The sequence below is a fragment of the Vombatus ursinus genome, unplaced genomic scaffold (genome assembly GCF_900497805.2).
Source record: "Vombatus ursinus unplaced genomic scaffold, bare-nosed wombat genome assembly UNPS02014973.1, whole genome shotgun sequence".
NCBI classification, from domain to species: Eukaryota; Metazoa; Chordata; class Mammalia; order Diprotodontia; family Vombatidae; genus Vombatus; species Vombatus ursinus.
The window spans coordinates 7772183-7784285 of NW_020954751.1; the positions used below are offsets into that span (position 1 = coordinate 7772183).

The 12103-nt window shown below is 36.2% G+C and overlaps 1 protein-coding gene across 3 annotated transcripts in view; it reads right to left on the reverse strand.

The window, feature by feature from the left end:
• Positions 1–12103, reverse strand: part of ASAP1 (ArfGAP with SH3 domain, ankyrin repeat and PH domain 1) — a 482413-nt gene that overhangs the window by 127700 nt on the left and 342610 nt on the right. For all 3 annotated transcript variants that reach the window (XM_027845500.1, XM_027845502.1, XM_027845501.1), the window contains 3 exons: positions 11476–11561; positions 1341–1416; positions 280–366 (listed from right to left, as the gene is read on the reverse strand). In XM_027845500.1, coding sequence (XP_027701301.1) covers positions 280–366; positions 1341–1416; positions 11476–11561 — 249 coding nt within the window. The remainder of the gene's footprint in view (positions 1–279; positions 367–1340; positions 1417–11475; positions 11562–12103) is intronic.

Consider the following 12103-nt stretch of genomic DNA (forward strand, 5'->3'; position numbering starts at 1 on the left):
GGACAAAGTAGGGCGTGGGAAGAGCTAAAAAGAGGGGTATTAACAATGAAGACTGTTGTAATATTCCAAGGGTTTTTGGCTATATTGCTAATTCTCATGGTGATGTGGCCATTGCTGTTTTCTCAAAAACAGATTTTGGAGATAAACAAAACCTGGCTCTGAGTTTGTGTGTGGCTATCCATTTCTACCATGACCAAAATGAGATCTGAGAAAGTGTACCTCTCCAGTCCTCTCACTTATACACCATTAGCTCAAGTCATGAATACATATGTCACCTACTTCTTTCTGATCGAGTTGGAGAGAGGATTTTATCAAGTCTCGGAGTGCAGTAAGCTGTTTCTTTTCTTCATCCTGAGTCTGCTTTATCTGCAAAAGAAGAAATTGCTTTCATTATTTACCTCTACATTTCACAGGCCCAATTTAATTCAACCCAGTATACCACTCATTAAACATGTATATTGGGCAGCACTAATTCCCTTATCAAAATCTGTAATACAATCTACTTTTCAAAACGGCAAAGGCAAGCCCAAGACTTAAGAATGTGCCAAAGAGTATGTTTTAAAGTAACCTTAAGTGGATAATGTGATACACTTTTTTCCTAAAGAACTAATTTGGGCCACCAATTAGACTCTAAGTGTCATTTTAGTCACAAATAGGAAAATAACACTGATAATTTGTTTTCTGGTACTAAAAATTTTTTAATGGAAACCTCATTACTCAACTAAACAGAAAAGTTACTTGAATTCTTGTAGTACAGCTCCTCTGTAACTTTTTAAAAAGCATATTTTATTACCTACTATTCTACACTATATTAATGAATGATGGATAAGAGCAGTATTATATATAGCCTTTCAGACAGACATGCTTCAGATTAAGTTTTAAGAAGCATATGCAAATGGAAGGTGTCATTATTAGAAATAATGGGGAGTGCATTGTTCAACCATAAGCATTCATAGCCATTTATTTATGCCTTCAACATCAAGGGCACTACGCCTAAAATTCAATTAATCTTTTTTGTTTTTCTTCAAAGACAGTCAAATGGCTTATACTGCTGACAGGAGAGCAATAAGACTGCATTGCAACTAAATCAGGAATATAAATCAGTTCAGAACTCATTATTAGGCACACAAGAAAACTGGTATGTCTCCTATCTGGCCACTGATGGCCTCACTAATTGAGTTGCGCTAAAAGCCTATTTTCTCAAGGTATATATTGACAAGTAGCTAAACTGTAAGTTGTTGTCATTTATTTTATATGTCTTTTTGCTACTGAATCCAATTGACTGGTAGTGTTTATCCACATAAGCATGTTAAAAACCATTTACTTCACAAATAACTTACATTATATAAATCTGCAGCCAGTTTTTCAATGTACTGTTTCAATTTATCAGCTGTTTTCAAGCCATCCTGAAAAAAGCTACAATGGAAAACACCTGTGATTTATCAACAATATTAAAAAAAATAAAAACAACCAAAATGATCCCACTGGGAAACTGGAAAACACATTTATAAACATTTTACAGCTGAAGACATTGAGGCCCAGTAAAGTTAAGTGCCTTGTTTTAGGGTTACACAGGAAATTAGGGGAAGAGGTACTATTTTAACTCAGGTAGCCTGACAGTCAGGCCAACATGTTTTCTACTATACCCATAAATCCACCTAATTAGATCAGAGAAATGTACAATTACCATTCTGTTACCTACAGACCAACTCAATGAATTCTCAGATATTTCTATTTTTTCCCTTGTATTCTCTCTTTTTTAAGACCAGGAGAGAGAGAGAGAGAGAGAGAATTGCACGAAAACAAGCTAAAAGAATTTGATTCAGAAGTACAGCTTCCACGGTCCTATCTGGGGGCAGTATTGATTCCATGTAGTTTCCTTTCCTTTCTAACCTAGAGTAATGGCTGATAGCATGTAGTTTCCTTTCCTTTCTAAACCGAGAATAATGTTTAGTGAGACTACGTAGTACCATAGAAAAACTACTGTTGTTTGTCCTTCATTTTCGAATTGACTTGCAAGTGAATTGGATTTAAGTAAGGAGAGCTGGGCAAAGTCAACAGCCTCAAACTCTCTCCCGCAGTCAATGAAGTCAGTGTCAAGACAAATCTTGGTGATGGCTTAGGATGCAGTGGGTGATCTTGGCCTTTTCTGGATTCAGAGGACCCAGGTTCAAAACCTATTTGACCTTTAGCAAGTCACTTAATCTCTATGGGCCTCAGTTTCCCCATTTATAAACTGAGGAGATTGGATCAGATGCCCTATGAAGCTTCATAACATTTTAATAGTTTCAGAGGAAGGTCAAAGGTAAATGCAGAGTAAAAGAAATACATGTTGAGTGACTCTCTATTGACTCTAGTTTAAATTATCACCTTTTCTGATTGTCTTTTAAAAAGACTGGAATGCACTCTCTCTTTATCTCCACCTTATGTAAAATTTACTTCCTTCATGACTTAGGTCAAGTACTACTTTCTACTTGAAACCCTTCCTTGAAACCCCTAACTGCTAGTGCCCTCCCTCCTGAAACTTTTTGTATTTATATTATCTATTTATTCTGTATATACTTAGAGTAGGGGTATGTTGTCTTCTCAGAGATTATAAGCTCCTTGTGGGCAAGGATTATATAATTTTTAGTATGTCTATCACTAGCACCTAGCATAGCAAATGGATGAATTCTTGTTGATTGAGATGATTTTGACTTATGATCCACATTGGAAAACATTTCATTATAGATGCTACTTTAGGGGAATGATACCTAGGGAAAAGTATTGAAAGCATAAATATGTAAACTAAAAGATCAAAAGAATGAGGGCAGGGTCAGCTAAGCCTATAATTTAAGATTCCATTATTTTGCTTTCTGATAAGACACTCTGCTCTGTAATAACTTTTGCAAGGGTTTTTCATTTTGTCTCTGACACAGGGCAATTTTACCTCAATAACAATAGTAATATAGTAATAATAATAATGATAATAATGATAAGATGATGATGATGAGATACATGCCATCCTTGTTGTCATGTCTACAGTTGTACCAAGTCTACTTTCAAATAAGCCTAAAGAGAATGAGGTTACATCCCAATATTTTTAATCAACTTTATAGCTGCTTCTTCTAAAGCAGCTATGAAAGGAGTAGGGTAGTGACTTGTTCCAGGAATGTTTCTATCTGAACCTTACTGGAAAAAGATGAGAACAGTTAGATAATAGCAATAATAGCAGACACTTAAATAGGCTTGTAGGTTGTAAAGCCCTTTCTTTACCTACTGTTACAGAAGAGAAAGAGGCTTGGACAGTTAAGATGACTTGCCTAGGACCAGACAACTAATAAGTATTTGAATAAAGATTTGAACTCAGATTTTCCTGACTACCAGTCGAACACTCTGTCTACGATGCTCACTGTCTCACCAAACAGGGGATTAGGATAAAGGTAGAGTATATCTAAAGCACTCTATAAACAGCAGGTAAGAAAGGGGAAGGGGATGTTAAAGAGATGTGGACAGGAGAAAATTTGAGGAAAAAAGGCCAATATCCCTTTTGTCTAAGAGATGGGGGAGTAGAGACACTACTCAATAATGTAACAGTAATTATACTAAACACAAAAGAAGCTAGTAACCCAGGTGACATCATACCACTGTCACTCTGGCCTCACTATAACAAAAGGATAGAAATAGAGGATGTTATGAGTGGAAGGGACCTCTGGGCCCATTCAACCAACTCTCTCATTTCACAGGGGAGGATACCAAGGTCCACAGAGGTCAAGTGACTTGCCTGCTAGTAAGAGCTACAGCCAGGATTAAATCTAGATCTCTACTTTGGTTGAAATATGTGTTGTTCTGAACTTAAAGAAGTACAAGAAACAAAACTGCTACAAATACACAAATACTATCCCAAGGGGTTTAGCTCAGGGCTACTAGCCTTCTCTCCATGCCATGTCGTACAATGATATTTATGTCTTTCAAAAACTCTATTCTGACTTGTCTTGGCACAGAAGTAACCTTGGGTGCTCTAATGGTAGGTAAGGACAGCATGTGCTCTGGCAGAATGCACCAAGGCTTTGAGTAAACTCCCAGTGGAACAAGTCGGTTATCAAAAGATCGACCTAGCTAAGTACAGAGAAGCTTACCACCAAAATGTGGGCTACTAAGTGTTTAATTCTTTGGCCATGGTTACCCACAGAACAGTTTTCCCAAAAAATAAAAATTAAAAAAAGAGGAGAAACAAACAAAATATAAGAACATATTTTTCAATGAAAGTACTATCACGGCCACGTCCCAAGGAGTTGAAACAAAAGTCATAGTCTTTATCTACAATATAATGAGAGTTCTATGTACCAACATTAAGTCAGGACCTTCTTTATTTATCTGACTGTTGGGCCAATGGGGATGGCTTCAGTCTTTAAAGGAATTTTGAAGGAATTTTAAAATATTTTAATGACACAGGATGATAAGATTTTAATCTGGAAATCAACAGGCTGATATACTCAACTTCTAAATCAACAGGCAATGTTGTTTTGATATAAGTGAAAGACAGGATGGCATAGCTTCTAAGTTTCTAACATGATTATGTCTGTTCTGAACGAAATGCAAATGATTAAATGTCTCAATATGATTGACACTTCATCTCTGAATGAATCTTCAATTCTGAAATTATTTTAAGTCTATATGTGATTAAATCAAGTCTTTTTTCGAAGCTATGCTGAATTCACAGTTAATGACAACCATGGGGAAAGGAATGCATTACATTTGGTTCTCATAATTCTATAACCATAGGAGAGAAAAAAAACCTTTTAAGCCCCTCCCCCTTCCCATATACCCCCTGAATTGGCTTCAAATTAGCTAGTATTTGGAAAAGCTCATGAGGATGAAAATCAAACTTTTGAGACACTTTTATCTGAGAGTATCATGAAGATCATTTGCCAAATTAAAAACATATACATTTAACAAAACCCAAGCAATGGCCCTCCAATGAATCAGCTGTTACCTCAATTTGAAAATCTAATTTATAAGCTCGTGGCTTTGACTAAATTAGATATTGATTCCAAGGCAATCTAAGTTACTTAGTGACATTTCTTCCCAAATGTGCCCTCTGAAACTCCAGGCAATCTTCAGTCATATGCCCTATATTCCCATGGTATTTAAAAACCACAATGGTGGTCTAGAGAATAACTAATTACCTTCCTTTGTTCAAATATTGCACAATGCCTTTTGAAAGGTGTGGGATTTCTATGCTTCAATTTACAGGGGCTAGCAGAACATTCCTGGGAGAATCGAAAAGGTTTTCCTACAAGTTTATGGACAAGAGAGTTCTATGCTCCAATTGCTGTGGAGGGTTAAGTCCTGTTATTCTACTAGCAGGCCTCGACAAAAACCAATCAACCTGGAACTTGAGGGTTAGATGAGAGTTGTCTATTTAAAGAGGAAGCAGGTATAATTTTTTTCTTTCAGAGTAAAATAACTTTTGTTGACATTGTTCTCTTATATATTTCAGCCCTATAGTGGCAAACAAATTTCTTCACAAAAGCATTAAAGTTGTTTGTTTTTTAAATTATTAGATTTTCACAGAATCTCAGAGTCAGAAGAGAAAGTAAAGACTACCTATTTCAACCCATACCCAAACACACATTTTTTTTCTGCATGTGGATGACAAGTGGTCATTCTAATAGCCTCTTATGAGGAGAAACCCATTAAGTCCAGAGGCTGCAAATTCAACTTAGGGATAATTCTGATTATTAATAGATCCCCTCTTCTCTCATATCAAGCCTAAATTTACCTCTTTGTAATTTGTACCTGCTGTTCCCAGTTCTGCCCTTTGGGACATGCAGAATAAGAATTCCTCATCCACATGCAGCATCTCAAATACTTGAAGACAATTATCAGACCTCCCCTATGTCTTTCCTTTTCTAGGCTAAACATCCCCAATTCCTTCAGCAGATCCTCTTAGGACACACTCTCAAGGACCCTCATTTCTGACTACAGCCCACATGGATGCCTGCACTCTTAAGGAGGTAAAGTGGTGGAGTGACATATTTCAGCTCTTTGCTTAAGGAAAAATTGCCTTAACAATTATAACTGAGTTCAAATACTGCTTCACGTGCTTCTAGACAAATGACTCTGGGAAAGCAATTTAACCTTCCAATGTCAGTTTTTTATTTGTAAAATAGAGAATTCTAATACCTAATAATTAACACCTAATAATAATAATAATAACAATAATAATAATAGGATTATTATGAGGATCAAATGAGAAAAATGTAAAGAGCTTTACAAATCTTAAAACACCATATAAACATGAGTTATTATTATTATTTCCTCTCATTGTAGTCTTCAAGAGGAAACTATATAGATAACAGCTTGTCAGGAAATTTCTCTTCAGGTTCAGGTTGGATGAGGTAGACTCTTGAGGTGCAGTCCACAAGTATTCACTGGTTCTTTCCAATGCACAAGGATTCCATGATGCTTTGATTCACTTTGACTTTAATAAGTTATCCTTCCTTGGTTCTGATTTTTTTTTCTGTTAAATTTTGTCCTTTTAGAAAACATTAGTGTTTTTTTTTCGAAGGGGGTGGTAGGCTATAAATCTATGCTTTTACACATCTCTAACAAACTACTCGATGGCCTGAAGGATTCAGATCTCAGAAGAAAACCTCCAAATCCAAGAAAACTGAAAAGAGACTATTGCCAGAAAGCTGCAGTGCAGAGAACTGAATAACTCCTTTATTACTAGGAATATGAATGCAATAAAATATGTTTCTAAGAAAACAGAAACCAATGCAAGTCTTCTTCAAAAAAATTCCATTTGTAAATTAAAACCAAAATAAACCTTTAAAGGTCCAAGATACCAAATCTCAGAACACTTCAGAACCATTTCCCAGAACAGAAAGCACTGGGGCAAAGGTTAACTGGGGCTTTTGGATAACAGTTAGAAGCTTCTTCTACTGATGTAAATTAGTAACCGATTTTTTTCCTGCTATATCAACTATATTTGATTGCTTTAGAAAACTGTTAAATGCTCATAATTTTTTCAAGAGAAGTACATTCTTTCTAGGTTATTTTGTGTCATTAACATACTATAAGTATTAATATTTTATTATGTTATTAGCATATTCTTTTGTGTTATTTAAATGGAGTATTGAGCTGATAAGCATGATATATTAAAAATAACCACAGCTGGTTGGTTACTTTTGGGTATGACTGAATTTTACTCAGCAACTCTTTGGAAGACTGATAAAAGCCAAGGATGAAAATCACACAATACAAGAGAGTATGCATGAGTTCTGATGTACGTAAGGGTGCCCACAATGGAGAGGGTGACTAGAAAGTATGGAAGTATAGAAATTATGTAAATTAATATGATTGAAAATCCCTTGGATTGGTACTACTACTAATCATGGTATAGTAGAATAGATTATTAAACTGGGAATCTGACATATAATATAAATACATAATATGATAATATACAATCAATAACATTATAAAAATATACACTTGCATGTACATGTGCATGCATATGTGTAAACACACACACATTACATAGTCAGGATAGTTGGGTTCTATTTTTGGCAGGGTGATTTAGATGAGTTCTTTAACTTCTCTGGATCCATTTATTAACACAGAAGTTCTTCCACCAAATCAGCACCTCCACTTTGGTGCCAGAGGCACTAAGATGTTAAGTGACTCGCCCTTGTGAACTCCTGTGTATTTGGGATAGGACTAGAATCCAGGTCTTCCTAACTACAAGCTGATCTTCAATCCACCATGCCAGCAGTTCTCAAATAGAAGCCGACTCTTAAAATTTCTAGTGTGAGCATTGGAAATTGGCAAATGCTGCAATCATGGATTTATTCATTATTTTGTTGATTGTCCAGACTTAGCAAAGAGATGGAGAAAATGTTAATAATTCAAATTAAGCCTAAAAGAGTGTTGTGAACACATCCCTTCCCCTCTAAGAACTAGCTGTTAAACATTTATCAATATATTCTTCCCCCCCCTCCTTCTGGGTGAGGCAATCAGGGTAAGTGACTTGCCCAGGGTCACACAGCTAGTAAACGTCAAATGTCTAAAGCCACATTTGAACTCAGGTCCTATTGACTCTAAGGCCAGAGCTCTATCCACTGTGCCACCTAACTGCCCCTTATCAATATACTCTTGATTACATCTACAGGTAGTTACTTTATTAGAAATGAAAACTGACATAACACTCACTAGCTGTGTGACTCTGGGCAAGTCACTTAACCCCAATTGCCTCACCAAAAAAAAAAAAAAAAAAGAAAACCAGTAAATTTTAAAAATATTTAAGTTAAAGTAAAAACAAACCCATTCTGTGTTAATATAAATAGCATTTTATGAAAAATTAACTAGATTTTCCAAAACAAAAAAATTTAGTGAGAAGTTTCACATATTTTTGCAAATCTCTTTAATATCTGACTGAATAAAAGACAGTTGGATTTTCATATTTATTTCTGCATTCAATTTGTAATGATATGTTGTTTATATTTTAAATATATGAAGGAAATCTAGCCTCATACAAATATGTAGTTAGGAGGAGTATTTTAAAAACAAATAATTTGTTGTATTATTGTAAAAATAATTTTTACCTCATGGGCTCCCTGAAAGGATGTTGGGGCCATCCCTCCCTTTCCCCACCCCAGGATCTGCAGCCTATACTTTGGGAGCTGCTATACTAGGCGATGCAACTTCTTTCCCTTAAAGTAACATTAATATGATTAACCAATTGTTTTTCTTGAAGAGAAAGTTAAAGTGCTATCATTACCTACCCACTCTCATTAGAGAAAATTACTAGTTGATTCATCAGTCTTCCAAAACATTATACCACTTCTGTTTTTATTGCCACTCAAATACAGAAGAAAATGGAATTAATGATAATTTATTTATTTCAAAGGATCATTAATTTACAGCTGGAAGTGTTGAAGGCCTTCTAGTCCAATTCCCTCATTTTACAGATGATGAAATTCAAGAGGTTAAGTGACTTAACCCAGCATCACACAGGAAATAAATCATAAAGGCAGGATAAGAACCTAGATCCTCTAATTCCAAAGCCAAGGCTCTTTGCACTATCAAGCTACCTTTCAATACAATTATAATACAGAATAGGATAATAATAGCCTATGTTTCTGTGGTGTTTTGAGGTTTACAAAATACTTTTCTCACAATAGTTCTGTGAGATAGATAGTGCAAATATTATCATCCCCATTTTATAGATGAGGAAATTGAGGCTCAAAAAATGATCTGCCCAGGTCCACACAGCTACTAAGTGCTGAAGCTGGAATTAGAAAACACATCTCTTAGTTCTAAGTCTTGTACTTTTCCCACTATACCACACTAGATATAAAGGTTATTAATGAACAAAAGAAGTTATTTGAGAGGTTCTATTGCCATTTTCTAGAGATAGTCGACACTAATAAGTGGTTATTTCTCTTATAATTTCCCATTAGGTTTGTTGGGATATGATAGGGATGGATTTGATGGTGTTTCAGGGGTGTAATGGATAGAGTGCTGGACTCATCTTCCTGAGTTCACATCTGGCCTCAGACACTTCCCAGCTGTGTGACCCTGGGCAAGTCACTTAAGTCCCTGTTTACCTCAGTTTTCTCATCTGTAAAATGAGCTGTAGAAGGAAATGGCACACCACTCCAGTATCTTTGCCAAGAAAACCTCAAATGGGATCACCACCAAGAGTCAGACACAACTGGAAATGACTGAACAACAAGATGGTGTTTCAAGATATTTCCAGCTCTGTGATGCTGTCTTTAGTAAATTTCCTTCTTCCATAAATGATCTCTGTTTAGTGCAGGATTACTAAGAATTGGTAAGATATTTATTCTTATGAAAACTTTGCCAAAGGAATGATCCTACAGATGATGACACCGAGAAAGATTAGGCAACTTGATCAAGGATCACAGATTTGGATCTGGAGGGATCTTGGAGGTTTTCTAGTTCAACTCTACATACATAAAGGGAACCCGAAGCCCAGAGGGGAGAAGCGATTTGCCCACAGTTACACTGCTAGTAAGCAACAGAGAATGGATCTGACCTCATGCTCTCTGGCTCCAAAGCTAGTACTTTTTCCATTGTCACCCTAGATACCAAGTCTCTGGATTCTATAACCCTTGCTCTAAAATAAGAAATCTTTAGAAGGAAAAAAGAACAATTAGATAGAAACATAATTGCCAAAACACCGTCATACTTGGAATAAACATTCCTCTTTACCTCTACCTCTAAGAACATCTTGTTTACCTCAAGAGCATCTTTCTACATGGAGCTTTTCCTGATCTCTTCACAGCTCCTAGGGCCTCCCTTCCCCAAATTATCTTTTATTTATCTGTGTATATGCTGCCTACCCTTATTTACTGTATTTATACATTGTCTCTCCTGATTTACTGTAAGCTTTTTGCAAAATGGGACTGATCAATTTTTGTCACTGAATCTCCAGGGTTTAGTACAGTGCTTGGCAAACAGCAGATGCTTAATCAAGGCTTGATTAATTTTTAAATTAATTTTAAAATAATAAATGTATAATTTTCTGTAATACAGAAATGTGTATATATATATGCACACACAAAGTTAAAGAAAACTCAGAAAAATGGTGTTATTTGGAAGAGTAAACAAACATTGGATATTGGTACTTTCACAACTATGGAAAATAACACAGTTGGGTCATTCCCACATGCCCTTTCCCTAACCCCACTCACTATACCCCTAAGGGATCAGCTTCTTTGTTAATCCTACTCTCCCATGGAATCCTCTACCCCTTCCTGTCTGCTTTTCACTCTGTGACACTGAGCTCTACCCTCCATGTCATCTATCTCCAAGTGGCAAATGGGGGTCCAAGCACTGGGTCAAAGAATAAACTCTTCAGGGGAGTGGCCTCCTAGAGAATCTCCAATTCACCCCTATGTCTCAGCCCCCAGAAATTGGAGACAAAAAGAAGTAAGGAAAGTCAATGACTCTGATGGTAAGATTATGATCTCTAAAGAGACTTCGGTCAGAGAGGCAAACCGTCCCTGAGAATAAGCAAGGGAGGACTCTGCTTCCTTAACCTTGTAACACCAGCAACAGGGACATCTAGCATGGGGGCCCTACTGTGTGCCTGGGGCCAATGGGGAGGTTCTTACTGCTTTGATTGCTGCAGAGGAGGAGGAGGTCAAAGTAAAGAAGAGGAAAAGTAAGACTTACAGTCAGACCAATATGGTAGGTAGAATCTGCAACAGAGTTATAAGGAAATTTTCAGAAAACCAATATACCTTATAGGATCACAGGATTTCAAGCTCTAATGGTCAGGAAGTTCTTTACAGGAACCCCAGATCTGACTCTGTTCTACTTATTGGCTCCAGTTTTCTCCAACAGGGCCAAGCAAAATAAAAAGATATCTCTGTGATGACCACAAAGAAGACTGAAGGCAAAAATCAAGAAAAACTTGGGTTCAATTAGAATACTACAAAAAGATGAGAGCATTCTACTTACTTGCATTGTGCATGATAATACTTTATAAGATTCTGGAGTAGGTCAACACCCTTTTTTGTCTTGATTTCATTAACTTTAATGAGATACTGTGGAAATAAAACAGAACTTGATGTTGGTAATTATAGGCTACATCTTCATTTGCCTTCAGATAGTAAAGCACTAGCTTTTAATCCATACAACATGAGGCACTGCTAACTAGTAGATCCCCACAGTTTTTCAGTTCCATTTAAGGAATGCTGATCTGGCATAGTAATGAATCAAGTGTACACCAAGTAAACGGAGTGATTAAGTTGTTAGCATTTTTAAAATACTAAAATTAGTTCATTTGACAAGTTAAAGTCAAACACAGCAAAAACATTCCAGAATAATCAGAAATCCATTTTTTCCCTCTCAAATAACACAATAGGGCATGCTTTATTCTTTCTTATGTTATGAGCTCAGATATTTTTAAAATGGATATTTTACTTGTCTGCACAAACTAGGCACAGGGTTAAAAAACAACAACAACAACAACATGCTAACAAATGACTGGAAATATTTTAGAAAACACATAACCAGTAAAATCCAGCATCTACTTCTCTCACACACACACACACACACACACACACACACACACACACACACACAC